Source organism: Otolemur garnettii, unplaced genomic scaffold (assembly GCF_000181295.1).
Source record: "Otolemur garnettii isolate 467f Iridium unplaced genomic scaffold, OtoGar3 scaffold00001, whole genome shotgun sequence".
Classification (NCBI taxonomy): Eukaryota; Metazoa; Chordata; class Mammalia; order Primates; family Galagidae; genus Otolemur; species Otolemur garnettii.
This window is the reverse complement of record NW_003852396.1, coordinates 850,744-874,005: the sequence shown is the minus strand read 5'-3', so window position 1 is coordinate 874,005 and position 23,262 is coordinate 850,744. Positions and strand designations below refer to the sequence as shown.

The window sequence follows — 23,262 nt, the reverse complement described above, 5'->3', positions numbered from 1 at the left end:
CTAGCTTCAAAAGACAAATTAAAACACCGAGTTAAGGGTTGGAAGACAATTTTTCAGGCAAACAGAATTCAGAAGAAAAGAGGAGTTGCAATCTTATTTTCAGATACATATGGATTTAAAGCAACTAAAGTAAAAAAAGAAAAAGATAGTCACTTTATATTGGTCAAGGGAAAAATACAAGAGGACATTTCAATTATAAATATTTATGCACCTAACTTAAATGCTCCCAGATTCTTGAAACAGACCTTAATTAGTCTGAGCAATATGATATCCTACAAAACCATAATAATAGGGGACTTTAACACTCCTCTTACAGAGCTGAACAGACCCTCTAAACAGAAATTAAACAAAGATATAAGGGACTTAAACGAGACCCTAGAACAACTATGCTTAATAGACATATATAGAACACTCCATCCCAAAGATAAAGAATATACATTCTTCTCATTGCCCCATGGAACATTCTCCAAAACTGATCATATTCCAGGACACAAAACAAACCTCAACAGAGTCAAAAGATTGAAATTTTACCTTGGATCTTCTCAGACTACAAGGCACTGAAGGTGGAACTCAACTGCAACAAAAACGTTCAACCCCACACAAAGGCACGGAAATTAAACACCTTCTACTGAATGACAGTTGGGTGCAGGAAGAAATAAAACAGGAAATCATTAACTTCCTTGAGCACAACAATGAAGACACAAGCTACCAAAACCTGTGGGATACTGCAACAGCATTTCTGAGAGGAAAATTTATCACTTTAGATGATTACATTCCAAAAACAGAAAGAGAGCTCATCAACAAACTCCCAAGCCATCTTATGGAAGTGGAAAAAGAACAATCTAAGCCTAAACCCATCAGAAGAAAAGAAATATCCAAAATTAAATCAGAGATCAATGAAACTGAAAACAAAAGAATCATTCAGAAAATTAATGAAACAGGGAGTTGGTTTTTTGAAGAAATAAATAAAATAGATAAACCTTTGGATAGAGTAACCAGAAATAGAAAAGTAAAATCTCTAGTAACTTCAATCAGAAATGATAAAGGGGAAATAAAAACTGAAGCCAGAAACTCTATGACCAGAAATTTGACAATGTGAAGGAAAAGGGTCAATATTTGGAATCACACCCTCTCCCTACACTTAGCCAGGAAGAAATAGAGCTCCTGAACAGACCAATTTCAAGCACTGAGATTAAAGAAACAATAAAAAAAATGCCCTGGTCCAGATGGCTTCACACCAGAATTCTTATGAAACCTTCAAGTAAGAGCTTATTCCTATACTGCAGAAATTATTCCAAAAAATTGAGGAGGAAGAAATCTTTCCCAACATGTTCTATGAAGCAAACATCACCCTGATACGAAAACCAGGAAAAGACCAAATAAAAAGGAGAATTTCAGACCAATTTCACTAATGAATACAGAAGCAAAAATTCTCAATAAAATCCTAGTCAACAGATTACAGCTTATTGTCAAAAAAATCATACATCATGATCAAGTAGGTTACATCCCATGGATGGAAGGCTGGTTTAACATACACAAGTCCATAATCGTTATCCACCGTATTAACAGAAGCAAAAACAAGGACCATACGATCCTCAATAGATGAAGAAAAAGCATTTGATTAAATCCAGCACCCTGTTCTCATTAGAACACTGAAGAGTATAGGCATATGTGGCACATTTCTTAAACTGATCAAAGCTATCTATGACAAACCCACAGCCAATATTTTACTGAATGGAGCAAAACTGAAAGCTTTTCCTCTTAGAACTGGTACCACACAAGGTTGTCCTTTGTCACCATTACTATTTAACATAGTGCTGCAAGTTCTACCCAATACAATTAGGCAAGACAAGGAAATAAAGGGCATCCAAATGGGAGCAGAGGAGGTCAAACACTCCCTCCTTTTTGCTGATGATATGATCTTATACTTAGAGAACCCCAAATACTCAACCACAAGACTCCTGGAAGTCATCAAAAAATACAGTAATGTCTCAGAATATAAAATCTACATCCACAAATCAGTAGCTTTTGTATACGGCAATAACAGTCAAGATGAGAGACTAAATTGAAGGCTATGTTAACCAGTTGGATAAAAGTATTTCAAATTGTATATATAAGCAGTACACTGTACCCCATGATAGTATTAAATGTACACAGCTATGATTTAATTAAAAAAAAAAAAAAGGATGAGAGGCTAATTAAGGACACAACTCCCTTCACCATAGCTTCAAAGAAAATGAAATACCTAGGAATATACCTAATAAAAGAGGTGAAGGACCTCTATAAAGAAAATTACGAAGCCCTAAGAAAGGAAACAGCAAACCCAAGGATATTAACAAATGGAATTGTTTAACAATTAACAATTAACAACTCCTTCCACCATAGCTTCAAAGAAAATGAAATATCTAGGAATACACCTAACAATATACCTAATTGTTTAACAATTAACAACTCCCTTCACCACAGCTTCAAAGAAAATGAAATACCTAGGAATATACCTAACAAAAGAGGTGAAGGAACTCTATAAAGAAAATTATGAAACCCTAAGAAAGGAAATAGCAGAGGACTTTAACAAATGGAAGAACATACCATGTGCTCATGGCTAGGAAGAATCAACATTATTAAAATGTTTATACTTCCCAAAGCAATCTATAGATTCAATGCTATCCCTATTAAAATACCAACATCGTACTTTCAAGACTTGGAAAAAAATGATTCTGTGTTTTGTATGGAACCAGAAAAAACCCCATATAGCTAAGGCAGTTTTTAGTAATAAAAACAAACCGGGGGCTTCAGCGTACCAGACTTTAGGCTGTACCACAAAGCCATAGTGGTCAAGACAGCATGGTACTGGCACAAAAATAGAGACATAGGCATGTGGAATCGAATAGAAAACCAGGAAGTGAAACTAACATCTTACAACCACCTAATCTTCGAACCAAATAGGAACATACCTCGGGGGAAAGACTCCCTATTCCATAAATGGTGCTGGGAGAACTGGATATCCACATGTAAGAGACTAAAACTAGACCCACACCTTTCTCCACTCACAAAAACTGATTCAAGATGGATAAAGGACTTAAATTTAAGGCGTGAAATAATAACAATCCTCAAAGAAAGCATAGGAAAAATACTGGAAGATATCAGTCCGGGTAAAGAGTTCACGAAGAAGACTGCCACGGCAATTGCAACAACAATAAAAATAAACAAATGGGACTTAATGAAACTGAAAAGCTTCTGTACAGCTAAGGAGACAACAACCAAAGCAAATAGACAACCTACACAATGGATATTTGCATACTTTGAATCAGACAAAGGTTGATAACTAGGATCTATAGAGAACTCAAATTAATCCACATGAAAAAAGCCAACATATATCAATGGGCGAAAGACACAAATAGAACCTTTGTGACAGACAAACAGCTAACAAACATATGAAAAAATGTTCATCATCCTTAGTTATTAGAGAAATGCAAACCAAAACCACCCTGAGATACCATCTAACCCCAGCGAGAATAGCCCACATCACAAAATCTCGAAACTGCAGATGTTGGTGTGGATGTGGAGAGAAGGGAACACGTTTATATTGCTGTTGGAACTGAAAACTAATATAACCCTTTTGGAAGGAAGTGTGGAGAACCTTAAAAGAACTCAAGGGAGACCTCCCATTTGATCCTGTAATCCCATTAGTGGGCATCTACGCAGAAGGAAGAAAATCCTCTTATCATAAGGACACTTGTACTAGACTGTTTATTGCAGCTCAATTTACAATTGCCAAAATATGGAAACAGCCTAAATGCCCACCAACCCAGTGTGGTATATGTACACAATGGAATACTATTCGGCCACTATAAAAAAGGAGACTTTACAGCCTGTGTATTAACCTAGATGGAAGTGGAACATATTATTCTTAGTAAAGCATCACAAGAATGAAGAAGCATTAATCCTACGTACTCAATTTTGATATGAGGACAATCAATGACATGTTGGGGGTGGGGGAAGGGGAGAGCAGAAAAGGAGGAGGGAGAGGTGGGGGAAAGGAAGAGCAGAGATAGAGAAGGAGGGAGAGGGGTGGGGTCTTGGTGTGTGCCGCACCTTTTGGGGGCAAGACACAATTGTGAGAGGGACTTTACCTAACAAACGCAATCAGTGTAACTTGGTTTCTTGTACCCTCAATGAATCCCCAACAATAAAAAAAAAAGAAAGAAAAGCAAAAGAGAGCAGGGGTAGTCATTCTCATATCAACAAAACAGTAACAGTAAAGAAAGACAAAGACAGTTGTTATATGTTGGTAATGGTAGCAATTCAACAAGACATACCAATCCTAATCCTAAACACATCTGTACCTAACACAGGAGCTCCCAGATTCAAAAAGCAAATTCTACTTGATATAACCAAAGATATAACTGCCAGGGACTTTAACACTGACGGAATTGGACAGTCCAAAAAAGCAGAAAATAAATAAACACTAGTCTTAAACGGTATTCTAGAACAAATGGACCTGCCCCCAAACTACTGAATATGCCTTCTCATTATCACACAGTTCATTCTCCAAGATCAATCATATCTCGGACAACAAACCAAAAGAAAACTGAAATAATACCATGGATCTTCTCAGGTCATCATGGAATAAAACTAGAAATCAACTTAAAAAGAAACACACTAAAAAATATCCAAAGTCACGGAAATGAAGCAACATGCTACTGAATGACTATTGGGTCAATAATGAAATTAAGATGGAAATCAAAAGACTGTCTTTCCTTTGTTGTTCAGTTTGAGCAATCTATCAAAAACTATGGGATTCAGCAAAAGCAGTCCTAAGGGGAAATTTTATACCCTTAAATGCCTACATCGAAAAGACAGAAAGATTACAGAACGGTCAAGTGAGTTTATTCCCAGGGACGCAAGCATGGTTGAACATACATAAATCAGTACATTTCATTCACCACATCAACAGTAAGAGTGCTTTTTCTGCATCTGTAAAGATAAAAAGCATTCTGCATCTATCCTCATAGATGCAGAAAAAGCATCTAACAAAATCCAGTACCCTTTTCATGATAAAAACATCAAACTGGGCATAGAAGAAATACGTCTCAAAATTATAAAAGCCATATATAAAAAACCCTCATAAAACTTCACACTGAATGGGAAATACCTGAAAGCATTCCTCCTAAAAACCACAAGACAAGGTTGCCCACTGTCACCACTTCTATTCAAGGTATTACTGGAAGTCTTAGCCTGAGCAATTGGACAAGAGAAAGAAATAAAGGTATCCCAATCAGGAAAGAGGAGGTCAAACTACTGTTTTTTGACCTCCTTTTGACAATATAATCTTTTATTTAGAAAATCTCAATGATTCCTCTAAGAGACTTTTGGAATTGATAAAATTCAGTGAAGTCTCAGGTTAAAAAAATAAAAAAGGAAACAAATCAGTAGCATTTCAATATATCAATAACAGTCAAGCAGAGAGTCAAATTAGGACTCAGTACCATTTGCTATACCTATAAAAATAAAATGAAATACGTAGGAAAAATACTTAATTAAGGAGGTGAAAAATCTTTACAAGAGCTACAAAAATGCTGATGAATGAAATTCCAGTTGACACAAACACATGGAAAAACATATCATGCCCATAGATTGGTAGAATCAACATTTTTAAAATTCCCATACTGACCAAAGTAGTTTACAGATTTAACACAATGCCCATCAAATTACCAACACTGTATATTTCACAGATCTTGAAATAGTAACTTTACTCTTTGTCCGGAACCAAAAAAGAGCCCTAATAGCCAAAAGCAATCTTAAGCGAATAGAAATAACCTGCAAACAGCACATTACCATACTTCAAAGTATACCACAAAGGTATAATAACCAAACAGCATGGTACTATACAAAAATAGAGATCAAAATGTATACCAATGGGACCAAACAGAGAACTCGATATAAAACCATGCATTTTAAAACAAACTGATCTTTGACAAAGCAGACAACATACACTGGGGAAAAGAAGTCCTATGATATATAACGCAGGGATAACTGGATAGCCACATGCAAAAATTAATTCAAGATGAATAAAAGACTTAATTAAAAGACGTGTAACCATAAAAATTCTAGAAGATGATGTTGGAAACTCTTTTAGATATTGGCCCAGGCAAAGAATTTATGACTAACATCCCAATGGCAATTATGACAACAAAAGTAAATAGGATTTGATTAAATTAAAAAGCTTCTGCACAGCCAGGGAATCAATAGAGCAAACAGACAACCTACAAAATGGGAGAAAATACCTGTAGGCTAAAGCTATCCATCTCATAAAAGGCTACTATTCAGAATCCACAAAGATATAAAACAAATCAACAAGAAACCAACCAAATAATCCCATTAAAAAAATGGGTAAAAGATATAAACTGAAGCTTTTCGAAAGAGGCTAAAACAAATGGCTAACATACATGAAAAAATGTTCAACATCACTAATTAAAACCACACTGAGGCATCACCTTACCCTTTTCAGAATGGCTTAGTAATACATTCAAAAACAACACAGATGCTGGTGTGGATATAGAAAGAAAGGAACACTGAAATACTCTGGGGGGACTGCAAATTAGTACTACCTCTGTGGAAAACATCATGAAGATTTCTCAACGAACTAAACATAGGCCTACCATTCAATTACCATCTCACTACTGGGTATCTACCGAAAGGAAAAGAATTCATTTTATCAAAAAGACATCTACACTCAAAATTGCAGATATGAAACAAACCCAAGGGCTAATCAATTCACTAGTGGATTAATATGGAAAAAAAAAATATATATATATATACATACACACACCATGGAGTACTACATAAAAAGGAATAAATTAACATTTTTTGCAGCAATTTGGATGAAACTGGAAACCATTATCCCATGTACTCGCTAATAATTTTGGAACTATTCTAACTGATGGACACCCGGGGCTGAGAGAAGTCATAATCAACAGAAATCATGAAAGGGGGAGAGAGAAAGAGGGAAGGGTAAAAACTTACCCATCGAGTACAATGAACACTATTCGGGTGATGGGCACACTTACAGCCCTGACTTAAGCATCATTAAAAGCTACCCATGTAACAAAAACACTTGTATCCTTTAATATTTTGAATTCAACTTTCCTAAAACAAGAACAAAACAAAACAAAAAACTTGTCTGAAATAGTGGTTGTTTCAAATATGCCTTTATGTATCAAAACTATGTAGAGTTTATGGAAAAAATCCAAATTGCCAGGCTCCTATCCAGACCTCACAATTTTGGGCCTTGTAGGCTGGGGAAGTTAAAGTATTGAAAATGATGATGAGCCAAAACAGCCAGCCAATGGAGTCAGTAAGAAGAAATACAGAAATCATTACTAATACTTCCAACACAATTGTACTCTTTGTGGGAAGGATTCTATTCATTGACAAAGCAATCTAGGGATCTCTACCCTCAGGAGCATCTGTACACTCCCATATACCTAACGATCCTTTACACATGGTAAATGGACTAGATATAATTCAGCGAACAGTAATTACGACTCTGGAAGACTTACGATGTCAATGAATAGAACAATGTTCTATTAACTTCCAGCTTATTTAGTTCTTCTCAGCAGTTGTGTTATATCTGTGCTAGAATTTTAACATTTTTAAGTGCTTTCATTATTTTCAAATCTCATTTGATCTCCCTAACACTGAGAAGATGTAAAATGAAGACCACTTTATCAATGGTGAAATCCATGGTCTGGTTAAATAACTTCCCTAAGGCTAGACTTGGAAGCATATATCCCTTGACATGGTTCTAGTACAACAATGTTCACTCTCAAAACTCAGAACCTTGACTAATACCAGATTACCAGCAATAGCTGATTTGGTCCCTATTTATTGCCTGTTAAATTAAAAAAAAAAATCCCCCCAAATAAAGATAGCATACATTAATATTCAGAATTCATAAAACAATGAACATGCTACATTTTTAATTTCATACCTAATGGACTGAACACAATATATATAAAGCACAATCTTCTTGTTACAAGTTTATGAATACACAGCCAAGAGGACTACCCCAAAGTGGAAACAGACAGAGAACATTTGTTGGTTAGGAATAAAGGCACATGGCTACATGACGCACAAAGCACAATAATGGGGGAAAAAATCTCAATCTAAAAATTGACCAGAAGGTGAATATTTGTGAGGGAAATATCAGGCTTAACAGAAAGAAAATATCGTAAGTCAAATGAGTTCAGAGAAGCATTAGAAGAAATAGATAAGATAGCAAAGATAAGATAATATAGTAAAAAGCTTAAATTCCTGTGGTCACATAGATAAGATGAGCCCAGGTCACAGTAGGAACTGGGCCACAGATTCAACTGTGAAGACTCAAATCCTTGGGATTTATATCTCCTACTTATAAAGAAAAGGTATAAACACATGTCATAAACCTTAAAGACTCTGCAAGGAAGGGGGGGAATTTCTAGGAGGTATTTAAGCAAATAAGCTCATAATAAGGACAATCTTCAGTTAAAAACGCCAAGATTTTATTTTACCAAATCCATAAAACTGGCTTCAGTGGTCTTGCTAAATCTCCTAGAAAAGCAGTTCCGGTTAGTATATACTTAATAAAACACAACATTTTTGTGAATCTACACGGCTTCATCTTTTCTGAAATATCTGGTGGCCAATTTGCGGGATAAAATAAAAAGCTAGATGAAAGTAGGCTTATTTTTCAGATGTAGTGGCTTCAGTGAACTGGTCTGGGTTGACCTGATTTGGAACTGGGGCACCCCTTTACCTCAACTTGAGGTATCTTGACACCACCAAAGAAAAGAAGTCCTACCTATAAGCAGGATACTAAATGATGATTTTGAACATTTCTGATAGTGATAAGAAGGCTTGCATGATTACTTAACTTTATTATGTATATAATCTGATATTTTTTAGTCTATTATGTTTTAAATGCTGGCTGAAAAGCCACAATTTGAAATATGTTAAAAGATTTGCTCAAATCAACTGTCCATAAAAATGTCATAATTTTCCACATGAAGCTGTATCTAAAATATATATATTTGGCTACTCTGAGATATAAATCACGTACGATGCCCAGACATTAGGGGTGAGCGACAAGCACGAGGAGCTCTGCTCACGTCACTGACCTCGGCTGCCTTGGCCTGCATGCGCTTCCTCTCCTGCTCTTCTTCATGAAGTTTTGCTTCCAACTCTTGCATTTTTTTCTAGTGACAAAAATATCAAAAGGGATAATAGTAAAAAGTCTTAAGTATCTATTTGTAAAATTTTAATATTACAACATAGGAATCTGTTCGTTTGCTATTAGAACAAACACACAAATGAGCTTGTTTGTTCCTCCTAGTAACAGGACCTCTGGGCTTGACCGCATTCATGATGATCTCCATGAGTTCCACTAGACGTCACTTGTGAGATTAGCTGTGCCACAATTGGGTAGGGTTATGGGTAAAAACCTCTAACTAAAGAACACAGCTCTCTATAAAGGCAAACAGGCAACATGGAGGCTGAATGTGGAACTTAGTGTTATTCAATACTTCCCAAGTACAATAATTAAAACTTAAATTAGTTTAGAGAACATAAGTCAGTGATACAAGCCTTAAGGATACTCAAAAACATTTAATCTTTAAGTATTTTTAAAGAATACTTTCATGCCCATCAAGATTATAAAATGTGAACATTCTCTCCAAGCTTACACTTTTTCTTTGTAAAACTACTTTTTAAAATTAATTAATTAATATGGTTTTTAGGAGACAAGGTCTCAATGTCGCCCAGGTTGGGTGATCACAGCTCACTGTCATCTCCAATGTCTGGGCTCAAGTGATCCTTCTGTTCCAGGTTCCCAAGCAGTTAGGACTAAAGACATATGCCATGACACTCAGCCAATATTTTTATTTTTGTAGAGACAGGGTCTTGTAATAATATTGCCAAGGGTGGTCTTGAATGCCTAGGTTCAAGTGATCCTCCCACCTCAGTCTCCTCAAGTGCTCTGATTACAAGCACAAGCCACTATGCTTGTATGTATAGGCACTATGCCTAAAACTTCTAAGTACTTCTTTGCTATAAGATCACCTTTACTGCTATAAATATCCAGTGATATAATTTAAACAACCCCAATACGCATTAATGAGTAAAAGATGCACTGACTTCTGCCAGAGCCTGCATTGTGGTAAGTTTATTATATTCTTGTTCAAGAAGATCCAGTTTTTCAAGCTGGCTTTGAACATGTGTCTGATCATGTCGTCGTTCTCTTTCTAAGGAAACCTGAAAAATAGCATTAAATATAACATGATCATTTGACAATTAAAAACAGGAAAACACTGAGCATAGCTGAGAAGGCATTATATGCAACTGGCTGGCTCTTCATACAACTACTTACTTACATAAGAGAAATTCTAAGAAAACAACATTACGGTAAAACAGCAGGGCATCAATGAATGACTGAAGTAAGTGTGATACTGTTTTAACTACACATACTACTTTACATAACACGTAGTTTCATACAGTGAGACCACCTTTAGGCCCTGGAATAACAGGGACACTACACAGACAAAAAGACACACACACATACTTTCAACTAGTCTGGCACTGCTCTTAAGTAGTTAATCTCCGGTTTACATTTCCTTTAAATTCCATGTAAAATACTCTTTTAACTTTTTATCTTCAGGTTTAGAGTCACACATTTGAAAATACTGTCTCTTATACAGACTTAAAGACTAATAGAATAAACCACTAAACTAGAAGTGAAAATATGGTAAATGGGGGTGTATTAGTAAAAAAGCCGAAATACTAAATTGGACTTATAAACAGTCTATTTCTACATACAACAGAACCTCTGCAAGTTGACCCCCCACGCAGAACGAGGTCTACTGTCCTGACGCATAAATGCAGTGCATGCTTGATCTATGAAAATGGGGTCAACTTAAGATGATTATTAGAGTAGGGAGGTTCTACGGTATAAGACTAAGGCAATAGGTATCATAGTAATAGCAATCTGAATATGGCAAACCGATACAAAGCAATAATTTTATCACAAATCTGTGAAGTACTAATTACATTTTGTACACCTTAGTGGATCTTCACAGCTCTTACTTAACTCATTAACTTAAAAATTTGCATGAACTATTATTTTATTTCTAGTATTGAAGCCAGTCTTAAGAAATTACCCTTATTAAAAGTGCTATTTAAAATTTACTGATAAAAAAAAATTCACTGATGAAACAAGGACTATAATCCAAAGACATCTATTATATATGTTTAATAGTTGTCTCCTAAATATTGTAGTTGAGACATTTTGAAGTTATCTCTTTGAACTGACTCCCTCCTTTCTTCAAGTCACTCCTCACAGAAATGACACACAAAGTAACAGTAAGAATAGTAATGATTACACAGCATATCTGAAATCAAGAAAGAAAAATCTCTAGATGCAAAAAAGAGAAAGGAACTCAGAAGCAGATGAAGGGATCCTCGAGTGAAATACTCAGGAGGCAGAACTGGAAACTGGCTATATCTGACATGCAGGAACAAGATACTAAACTTCAGACAATGTACAATCCACAACGATGCGAGAATACCAAGCCAGTATCAACATAAACCTGGGCCAGAACCAGAAAACCCATCAGGACTCAGCAAAGGAAAATCCACACTGCCTCACAAGGCTGCTTGATGACTGACGTAAGTATAATATCGTTCCACCTACAGAAAGCACTGAATGTCCATAAAAATAATTCTAAAGAATATGAGTTCACCATTTTAAAAAACTGTCAAAAAATCCCTGAAATAACAGAAAGAATCAATAAATAAAATGAGAGGATGAACACTTTAAAAATATCAAATAATCCAAAAAAATTGAGAATGACTTACAGTTTCAAAGAGAGAAAAGGAATAAAAACTAGAGTAATACATTAAAATAACAAAATTCAGTGGATAGAAAAAGACCCAGTTGAAAATATGGTCACTGAAATAAACTCAGTAACATATGAAGAGACCTGCAACATACACGAGAATTAATCACTGAGACAGCATCTCGGTACTGAAGAAAGCTGCAGAGCACCTAGCATCACGTTAAGCACATAAACCTTCACTTGGTGCACAGCAGAGTTAAGATGCCCGGAAATGGCAGTGTTTTTGATTAACTCAAATTCTAGATAACAGGAAAAAGAAAATCCTTTAAAAAACATATTCAAGACTAATGTTGATGCTCTCTAGCAAATATGGTTACTTAAGTACAAAGACCTCTGGGGTAACAAAGCAGAAAATTACTTTGCTAAAATAACTGTGAAGAGTTTTACAAAGAACCTTCAAATAAGCTATTTCACTTTAATCTTTAAACAAATTTAAGAGGTACAGAGATGAATGATTATTTATACTTTTTATGATGTAGACTCAAAGAAGTTAACATGACTTATGGTACACTTCTTTCCCAATTTAAGTAAAACTCTACGAAATACGACAATAATAATGAATAAAGCCCATCAAACTTTCAGATTCCATAACTGATCCCAAAACATTTTGGTCAAGGCCTATAATGACCAACATCATGGGTCCTCACTGAGAATAAAGGTCTTTATTTCAGCCAATTTTCCCCACAACTAACTGCTCTCAATCAATCGATGAGGTACCTTACCTGCTTTTCCAAGACCGATGACCTCTCTATTTCCGCATGCTTTATCATATTTCGCATATATTCCAACTGTTTTTCTAAAAGATTACACTTATTTTCTGCAGCTAACAATTGAGATGTCAGTTCTAAAAAATACATTAAAAAAGTAGAAATCAGCTTACCCAGAGAACAGTTTTTAACAAGATGTTAACAGAATTGAATCTACTGTGTATACAATGTGCACCTGTTCCATACTGTGCTGACCTTCCCAGGTCAGCTAAATCATTTCTGTGTGCTACAAAAATCCGCCTTGTAGTCAGTTGGTAAATTTAATGAACGACATCAGCATCTGCTTCTCAAATTGCTCTTGAGAACAACGTAATTTTATATAGTATCCTAAGACACTAACCACTAGTAAATGTTAACACTGAATTTTAGAATAATTTCATAATACTTGATAGAATTTAATTTCCTTCATAATCAGACAAACCTTGATTATGCTTTGATTCCTCACTCTTTGAGTTCTCCCTTTCTTGTATCTGTTCATCCAGTACTTTCTTATATTCAATTGTTTCCTTAGACAAGGTTTTCACACTTTCTTCTGCCTGAATCCTTTCAAGTTCCAAGCGTCGAATCTTATCTTGAAGATTTTTCAGAGCAGAAAATATGGCTGCCAAATACAAGCATGGATACTGTCACAACATATATAGATTTTATAAAAGCGCAAAAAAAATTTACCATTTGTGAATCACACAAAATTCACAAAACTGTCCCAAAGTATATATAACTATCTTGAACGTTTTTATTAACAAGAATCATATGTAGAATCCAACTGTAAAGTTAAAAATAGTGAACATAAAAGACTTTTTAAATCTGCATTTTAAGCACACTCTAAACTTCGCTTCAAAAATTTCTGATTATTGGCCGGGCGCAGTGGCTCACACCTGTAATCCTGGCACTCTGGGAGGCTGAGGTGGGTGGATAGCTTGAGCTCATGAGTTTGAGACCAGCCTGAGCAAAAGTGAGACTCAGTCTCTACTAAAAGTAGAAAAACTGAGGCAGGAAGATGGCCTGATCCCAAGAGTTTGAGGTTGCTGTGAACTATGACGCCTCAGCATTCTATCCAGGGCTACAGCCTGAAGACTGTCTTTAAAAAAAAAAAAAAAAATCTGATTATAAAAGTAATATCTATTCACTGTAGAAAATGTAGAAAATACAATGAAGAGAATAATTATCCTACTACTCTGAGATAACAGTCATTTTCAGTTCTTTCAATCTTTTCTATTTACATAGAGACCTAAATATAACTAAATTTGTTTTTCACCTCAGCATTGACAGTGAGCATTCCCTCACGTAATCAGTCTTTAAAGATTATTTCTTTATGATCAATATTTAAAAAATAAAAAGTTACTAAATCAAAGAATATTCATATTTTTAAAGGCTCTTGAAACAAAGTACCTTCCAAAGGGGTCACATCAATTTATACTTTCATTCAAAGCACATGTTTGCCAACACAGACCAGTATAAATTACAAAATCTCTGCCTTTCTGATAAGAAAAACTGCTACTTCTGGTTCTTTTGCACGTCTATTCAAGTTTAAATATATCTGTTGTATACATTATTGGCCAATTTTCTCCCTTTCATAAATTTCCTCTGCTCAATTTTCTATGGGAAAAACTCCCTCCCTGCATTTTGTCTTGAATTCTAGTTTTGATGTACAGATGTTTGATTTTTCACAAAGATATACCTAACATTATTTTCCATCAAGTTTTCTTAAAACTTAGAAAGTTCTTCTCAATCTCAGGATCAGATAAAGTTTATATTTTCTTTTATTCCATTTAGAATTTCAAGCATTTTTACATTTTATTCCTTAAGTCAAAAATATTTTTTGTACTAAAGGAACAACTTTAAATGCCCAATTTATCATATAGTAAATTCATATATACTGACATATAATAATATATTGACACTGTAATTATACTTCCCCAAGGCAGTTTCATACTTTCCTTCTATTCTGGTTTCACTAATACTACACCATTATTTCAATTATGAAAACTTTATAAACATCAATACTGCTAGTCTCCTACATTTTACAAATCTTTAAACATTTCAATGCTATTTTTAACCAATTAATTATTCAGAATCATTTTACCTAAATGCTGATTTCAATCATACATTAGGTAGGGAGAGCTGCCATCTTTTAAGAATTGAATACTTTGAGTCAATGCAAGGCATATTTGTCCATTTATTAACATCATACATTCAACAAAATTTTCAGCACATATGATGTGACAGGCCCCAAATAAAACTGATAGATTTTACAATATTAGCCAGCTAATATTCCATGAGACAATAACTGGAAGGAATGTAGACATGAAATACATACAAGTAGAAATCTGAAAAATCAACTGAAAAGACTATGAGAATAAGAAAGAAACTCAGATCTAAGATTAATATCAAATGGAGCAATTCTTTTTTATACCTGTAGTAATAAGATAAATGTAATAGAAAAAAAATTTTAAATGTCCTTTAAATTATCTAATTTTCTTAACATCTTCTGAACCACTGAAGCATATTTACTAAAATAAAACTTTGTAATATCAAACATCTCTGATATTCCTTCATTAAACTAGATTCAGTAGTACATAATTTCACTAGTATTTTATTTTTACATATATATTACCAAAACTGGCTGGAACACTACATTTTTGTTCTGTAATTTAGCAACGGTAGTGTCACAGAATTATGTGGTATTAACAAAAAGATGGGGTATGTAATTTCCTGTTCTGATTCTGGAATAGCTTATATATATGATGGAGCTGGTGTTGGTGTATGGGTTCCCAAGGGGAGTACTTTCAAGGTGACCCTACGTGATATTCAGCAAATGATGTATGTAGCACTTTTTCTAGGATAAGTTCATGAACTTAATTGTCTGCCCTTTTATACACATTGCAGAACATTATTTTCCATGTCGAAAATGCAATTTTATAAAAGACAGTAAGTATAGCAAGATTGTGTTTCATCCTGTTAGGATATATATCTAGCTTTCTAAAGAATAAAATTTCCATGAAATGTCTAGTTTTCTAATTAGAGATTTTTGGATCTAGGATATCAATTTACATTTTTTATCTTCATTTTAAGAGTTACATATTTGGTATAAGTCTTCAGCTTTATAGACAGACCTTAAGCATTCATACTCTCCTTAAAAAGGCATGAGAGTGAACTCTTGGCTTCTCTCCCCCTTCTATCGTCCTCTCTTCTTTGAGTTCACGAACTACTATGCCATTAATGGTTAAGTTACCATATTATTTGAAAAAGCCCTTAAATGAAAAATACTGGGCAGCGTCTGTGGCTCAAAGGAGTAAGGCACTGGCCCCATATGCCTGAGGTGGCAGGTTCAAACCCAGCCCAGGCCAAAAACTGCAAAAAATAAAAACCAAACTCTGTGCAGAAATAAACAATTCAGAGATTTTTAACTGCATATGTGTATACCAGGGCGAGAGACAGTGAGGAAAATATTTCTAGAACAAGAGGCAAACTCATAAATATTTGTTGAAAGAAAAAAGTAACATACTGAGAATATTGCATTTTTCATCTTAGAAATAGATTGTGCATAGCAAATTCGGATTTAAAATTTTTTTTTTTTTTTTTGAGACAGAGCCTCAAGCTGTCCCCCTGGGTAGAGTGCCGTGGCATTATAGCTCACAGCAACCTCCAACTCCTGGGCTCAAGCGAGTCTCCTGCCTCCGCCTCCCAAGTAGCTGGGACCACAGGTGCCCGCCACAGCGCCCGGCTATTTTTTGGTTGCAGCTGTCATTGTTGTTTGGCGGGTCCGGGCTGGGGATTCGAACCTGCCACCTTAGGTGTATGTGGCTGGCGCCTTAGCCGGTTGAGCTATAGGCGCTGAGCCCGGATTTAAAATTTTTACCTTCCACATTACCCACAATAGTTCTGGACACCCATGTTCAAAATGAAATGTATTTTGGTTAGTCACATATGGAAGTATGAATGCCTCTGGAGAATTACAGACAGAAAGGGAGAGCTTTCACTTGGTTACTGAAACGGGAGCTCCTTGCAGGAAGGACACAATCTCTTTTTCAGATGTACTAGAGTCTTTATAGTTGGCTAACTTCCTAGATTAACCCCCTCCTTAAGTTCATCCAATTTTCATAGACTGGATATGCATCACATGTACATATCAGTATAGGAAAACTAGTTTCTTACACTGACCACCCCCATATGTTGACCAGTCTCTTGGGTGGTCAATTTATAGAGGGTCTATGGTAATTTTTAAAATAAAGATGAGGGTGCCATGTATTTGTTCCTATGAAAGTAACTCACTTGGTAACCAGAGTCAGTATTCTCTCTGGTTTTCCCTGGCAAAAGAACATCAAACCCAGGATGGCGAGGGCTGTGCTAGTACTTGTGCATGTTCTGTTGGCTCTTGGTAAGGTGAGAATTTATATAAACAGAGTTGAACCTGGGTATCTACAGGGGACTGGTTCCAGGATACTCTCCGCCCCCCGCAATATGAGCAGGCTCAGGTCCCTTATAGAAAATGGTATAGTTTTTGCACATCATCTAGCATATCTTCCTGTATACTGTAAATCTTCTCTAGATAATAACACCTAATAGAGTGTAAATGCTATGTGAACAGTAGTTATACTGTACTGCTTAGGGAAAAATGTAGGTACGTGCTCAGTACAGATACAACTACATTTCTGATCCTCAGTTGGCTTAGGTCAAGGATAAGGACCTGTGGACATGGACAGCCAACTGCACATGCTTTTCCTCTTTATTCTTTTGGCAGTCACTTTTTTTTTTTTGGAGACAGAGTATCATTCTTTTGCTGTAGGCTAGAGTGTCATGGTGTCAGCCTAACTCACAGCAACCTCAAACTCCTGGGCCCAAGTGATCTTTCTGAGTAGCTGGAAGCGCATGCCATAATACCTGGCTAAATTTTTCTATTTTTAGTAGAGGTAGGGTCTCACTCTCAGTCAGATTGGTCTTGAACTGAGCTTAAGTGATCCACCAGCCTTGGCCTCCCAGAATGCTTAGAGGCAAGAGCTGCCACAGGGGACCCACTCAGACATGTTAATAAACGTGAAAGAAAGTCTCCACGAGCAATTAGAAGACAATTAACAGCAATTCCTTTCTCCCTCTTTACCTGCCTGGTAAAACTTTACATCTTTCTACTTCATCCTTTAGCCAACATAGTTAGTGGTTCCCTAACTTTACTGTACTTCTGAAATGCCTGATGAGCATTTATTTACTTATTCATTTTTGAGACAAGGTCTACTCTGTCACCCATGCTGAAGTACAGTGGTATCACCATAGCTCACTGTGACCTCCAATTCCTGGCCTCAAGAGATCCTCCTGCCTCTGCCCCCCAAAGTGCTAGGATTACAGGAGTGAGCCCATTAAATTCAGCATTGAAGAACATTTAAAAAATCACAAAGCCTAGGACATACCCCATACAAAAACAAACAAACAAAAACTAAAAAGATATCTAGAAGAATATTTTGAATGGAAGCCAGGGATCCAAGGGGATTCTTAGACCAATCTAATGGAAGAAGCCTGGAAACTGCTTTTTTTTTTTTTTCTGAGACAGAGTCTCATTTTGTTGCAATAACCTCAAACTCTTGGACACAAGTGATCCTCTTGCCTCAGCCACCCGGGCAGCTGGGATTATAGGTACCTACCATAACACCTGGCTATTTCTTTTCTTTTCTTTTCTTTTCTTTTTTAAGAGATGGGATTCCCTCTTGCTCAGGCTAGTCTCAAACTCCTGAGCTCAGGCAACCTATCTACCTTGGCCTGCCAGAGTGCTATGATTACAGGTGTGAGCCACTAAGCCCAGCTAAAAACAGCTTTAAGAACAGCTTTAAGTAACTTCAGGCAGCACTAAAAGAATAGAAGACTTTCTACCCACTTGTCAAGTCCAGTGTGTCATTAATTCAAAAGACTGCAGTGCATGGTGCACACTAAACTCAGCAGATCTCAATGTTATCTGTTGCTAATGACAACATCGGGTTTACCTGTTGTTTGGAACATTTCTATTATTAATACATCAATATGAGTTTGTGTAGATTAAAGGAGTAAAACTAATTTGCCATTTTTGTTTCCCCCATTTTGCTGTCTTGGTAGTTATTTATCTTTCTGACTGATCCTACTTTGTGGCTCACTGTCTAAATGGTGGTATTTTCCAGAGCTCTTTTCCCTCTCCGTTCTCCTCTGAGAAAGCCCTCCCGGGCTCCGTCTACTACTGCACCCTTGATGACCCTGCCTAGTTTCATCACCAGCATTCTCCATGACACCTGAGACTTCCAGTTTCACCTGCTTAGTATTTACCTCCATTCACTCTCACAAGCACTTCACATTCAATACAGTCAGAATTAGACCTCCTTGAAATACTAGATTTTTTCTGTAATCTGTCTTAATCATACCATTAATTCTCCATACTATAACAGAAACCTTGGATTCAAAGACTTTTCCATCTTCCTCACTGCCCACATTAAAGCATGCTGCCACTGCTTTAGTTTAGACTCATCTCTGACGTAAACTTCAGTTCAACAAACATTTACAGATCACACATGTCATGCAAGGTACTCTGCAAGAATGAGATGAGGACAACTGAGATGACCGCTCCCTTCAAGGAACATCATCTAGATTCCAGACAAGATGGTACTAGCTACATTCTTCTACACCTGTTAAAAATGTTTACACCAACAAAACACTACCCTGTACGTACTCAAACTCTTTATTACAGTAGTTCTCAAATACATGAACCCATGAAAGACAAGAGTTCATGCAATCTTTCCCAGGGTCTGTGAGGCCAGCACTGTATTTTTATAACAGAGTTCATGCACGATGCCTACAGGCCTTCAATACAAGATCCTCCTCTGGTGCAAACAACACCTGTAGGCATGCTTGGTTTCTGAGCACCCTGCAGTCAAAGGGTTAACACTAGTAAGACTTTTTGCTCTTTTCACTGAGTTAATGTTTGCTAATGATGATGCAAAAGCATCCTTCAGTAAAACTGCTAATTTTAGCTCAAATTAAGGAAGTGGCACTAAACTGTAACTTTAAGCATTATATTCTTCAAGTTATTCTCTTCCAGAAAGAAAAAAGAAAACAATATTTTTGACAAAGTAGTAAAAATGTCGTTTATGAATTTTTTGCATGCTACCCTCTTACAGAAATGTTCTTCTTATAGAATTTTACTCCTTCTTAGCAGCCCACCTCATGCAGTTTTTCTTTCTTCCTCTGAAAAGTCTTTCTCTCCTCTAGTTTCCCCAACACACACCTCTCCAGGCCTTCCCCAAGTACCTTTTCTGAATTCTCTTGGCCCTCTGTCCACACTTTATAGCCTTCTTTCCTTTGTGGAAGGGAAGAAGATGGTAGTTTCTGTGTCCATCCTTCTCATTTTGAAAGTATTATAGGATAACACAAGAAAAGCTGCAGCAGTGTAATGAACAGTGATGATCACCTGGGGCACTGCTTAAACAGTTCACTTCCTATCCTCTGAGAGCATCAACGTTTATTTATGGTCCTGCATATTATTTCTCTTATTAATTTTTCTTTTATCTCCTTTTCTCCTTTCCCTCTTCTATTCCTTAAAACCACTATATCATACTCAAAAATTTAGCTTTATAAGTAAAACACTGGGCTAAACATTTATTGACTCAATCTACCCACCTTATCTGGTTTTTGTTCTTTAGTAAACTGCCTATCTCTGAACTTTTTTAAAAATTTCTTTTCATGGATGTAAAGATTAGGACTAGAATATAAAATTGTAAAGGAAGAACTAACATCTAATCCTACATTCTGTGTTCCTGCTAGAACTCTTGTTATATGGTTGTCTTACTTTGTGCCTATTTTTAAATAAGAAATTATTGGTGAAACTTACTGTCTTCTGCTCCACTGTGGCATTCAGCTGTTCATGTTTTGCTTTTTTAATCTATGCTGTTTTAATGTCGTGCAATTTATTATTATTTTTTAAACTGCCAAAGCCTGTAACTGCTATATTGTAAACAATAGCACCTTTATCAATTATTTTAGCCATTAAATTAACATTTTATCCTTGAAATGCAGTATCTTATAAATAAAAGGTTTCTGGCTCAGCACCCAAAGCAGAGTGGTTATGGCATCAGCCACATACACCGAGGCCAGTGGGTTCGAACTCGGCCTGGGCCTGCTAAACAATGACAACTGCAACAAAAAAGAGCTGGGTGTTGTAGCAGGTGCCTGTAGTCCCAGCTACTTTGGAGGCTGAGGCAAGAGAATCACTTAAGCCCAAGAGTTTGAGGTTACTGTGAGCCATGACGTGATGGCACTCTACCGAGGGCAACATAATAAGACTCTGTCTCAAAAAAAAAAAAAAAAAAAAAGAGGAAAGAGGTTTCTACTTAGTGAGTATCAAGTATTGAAATTCTTAAAAGATACCAGGCTATCTGCTTAAATTTATTTCAATAAAAATTTTGAGCCCCATTATGAGGTAAGATTTATACTAGCAACTATACTTGGATGTTATTATTGACTTGGATTTTATCATACAGTCAGCCCACAGTTTGATAAATAGTTTCATCAGATTAATTTTTAAGAAATTCATAATACATCCCATTTGAAAAACAAAAAAGTTCCTGATTTATAAATGTCTGTTTAGCTTATGACAAGGCTAAAATTGTATAACATGTCTTTTACCGTCATAAAGAATCATTACATAAATAACTGCTACAATATTAGTGATTAGATACAATTTGAAAAAAATAGATCAGCCTTTCAAATAAAGCAAATACATTTCATTTAAACCTCTCATTCATACAAAAAGTATAAGGTCGGTATATTTTAAAGGCTACAGAAGAAAAAAACATTTCAAAGATGATTCCTCTAATATCCTGTCACTGTAGGTGACTGTAGGAGAAAGACATGAGAACAAATAAGAACAGTTTCTAGGAGAAAGACTCTCCACCTGACAGTATGCAAGGCACAAGAATCTCAGTCCTGCAAACACTGGCAACCGAATTTGGCTAAGAATCTATATGAGCTTGGTAGATTTCTCCCAGAGTCTCCAATGAGAACACAACTCCACCTTGATTTCAGCGTGGTTAGACCCTAGGCAGATGTCTAAGCTACAAAAAACTGTAAGATAATAAGCAAATTTGTGTTTTTTAAAGCTAAGTTTGTGTCAATCTGTTAAGGCAGCAGGAAAGCCAACCCAGATGGCAGGTTCCATGAGCAAATACATTTCAAAGTAGCCAGAGCAAAGGATGGGTAAGGAAAAAAAAAAAAAAAGAAAGAAAAGAAAAGACACAGGCCAGGATGATGGTCTAGGTCTAGGTTATAAAAAATGTAAGCCATGCAGAGGACTGAAGTGGGAGAGATGATGGGTAATAATAAAAATGTTGCTAACTGGGGATAAGAAGGAAAAAATGGATACGGAGATCAATTAGAGTCTATTATGAATATCTAGGCAACAGATTATGAGTGCCTGAACCAAAGCAACGAGAACCAAAAGCAACAACAAAATAGGCACCAAGCACTTCAGCTTTGGTGATCTTGTGCAAGATGACGTTCAATAATCGATAAAAGGAACACAAGAAGCATAGTATTTAGAGAAGGCTAAAAACTGGAAATAGAGGGAGAAATAAACTTTCCTCTAATTTCAAAATAATAGAGGACAAAATTAAGAATTGTAAAGCAGTGAACAGACATAGATAACATCTACTTTGTTAGGCACTATTACCTCTGCTGTTGCTTTCTGGATAGGCAAGTGTAGGCTTATTTGGGGAGCGTCGTAGATCACTATTAAGGAAAGGCTTATCAGATGGATATACTACATATGGAGATGAAGAATGGCGAACCATACTTCCACTAGCCTTTGATGGCTCGGCTAAGGTGTTCTGAAAAATAAGAACATACAGATTATTTTTCAAAACTTTAAAACACAAATAGTGCACTTAAATAACAAATATTCAAGAATGAGAACTGTATTATCCATATGAGCACAAATAGAGACAACAGAAAAACAGAGCCCATTAATTATACAAAATAGAAGTCAATCATTATACTGTTAAAATAATGCTCCTATAACTGTAATACAAATAATGTACAGAAATATTTAGATATGGTAATCACAGTGAATTCAATAAACTACACCTTAAATTTATGCGCTGTGAAATAAATATTCAGAAAAGTCAACACTATCTTTTTACAGGGCCAGAAACTGCTACAAATGATCAAATTTCCATACCCTCAATCAACAATATACTGCCTGGGTATTTATAGTGTCCAAAACTCCAGAAAGAAAAAAAGACATTATCCTTGTCTCAAAAAATTTATATTTAGTGAGGAAAAAAGGTTAACTATAAAACATTAAGGCTTATCAAAGATTCAAATATAAAACTTCATTTCCACCCACCATTCTGTTATGAATAAGATGTTAAATGTGAGATTCCACATGTTAATTCTCAGCCCAAGAGAAGCTAACTGTTGGAATTTTATTTGTTGAAGGCGATGTCCTATTAATAGATGGACGTAGAGTGGGGAACAGAAAAGCTGAGGGCTACGGTGGAAGATATGACCACCAGTATCAGCTGTTCCAGATTCCCATACAGTGGAAGATATGACCACCA

General features: G+C 35.9%; 1 protein-coding gene across 5 annotated transcripts in view; it reads right to left on the bottom strand.

Moving 5' to 3' along the window:
• The window catches only part of CEP57 (centrosomal protein 57), a 53,060-nt gene that overhangs the window by 18,892 nt on the left and 10,906 nt on the right, over nucleotides 1–23,262 (bottom strand). For all 5 annotated transcript variants that reach the window (XM_003780778.3, XM_023511289.1, XM_023511294.1 and 2 more), the window contains exons 2-6: nucleotides 22,374–22,530; nucleotides 13,119–13,298; nucleotides 12,653–12,774; nucleotides 10,174–10,290; nucleotides 9,159–9,236 (exon numbers count right to left, since the gene is read on the bottom strand). In XM_003780778.3, the coding sequence (XP_003780826.1) occupies nucleotides 9,159–9,236; nucleotides 10,174–10,290; nucleotides 12,653–12,774; nucleotides 13,119–13,298; nucleotides 22,374–22,530 (654 nt within the window). The remainder of the gene's footprint in view (nucleotides 1–9,158; nucleotides 9,237–10,173; nucleotides 10,291–12,652; nucleotides 12,775–13,118; nucleotides 13,299–22,373; nucleotides 22,531–23,262) is intronic.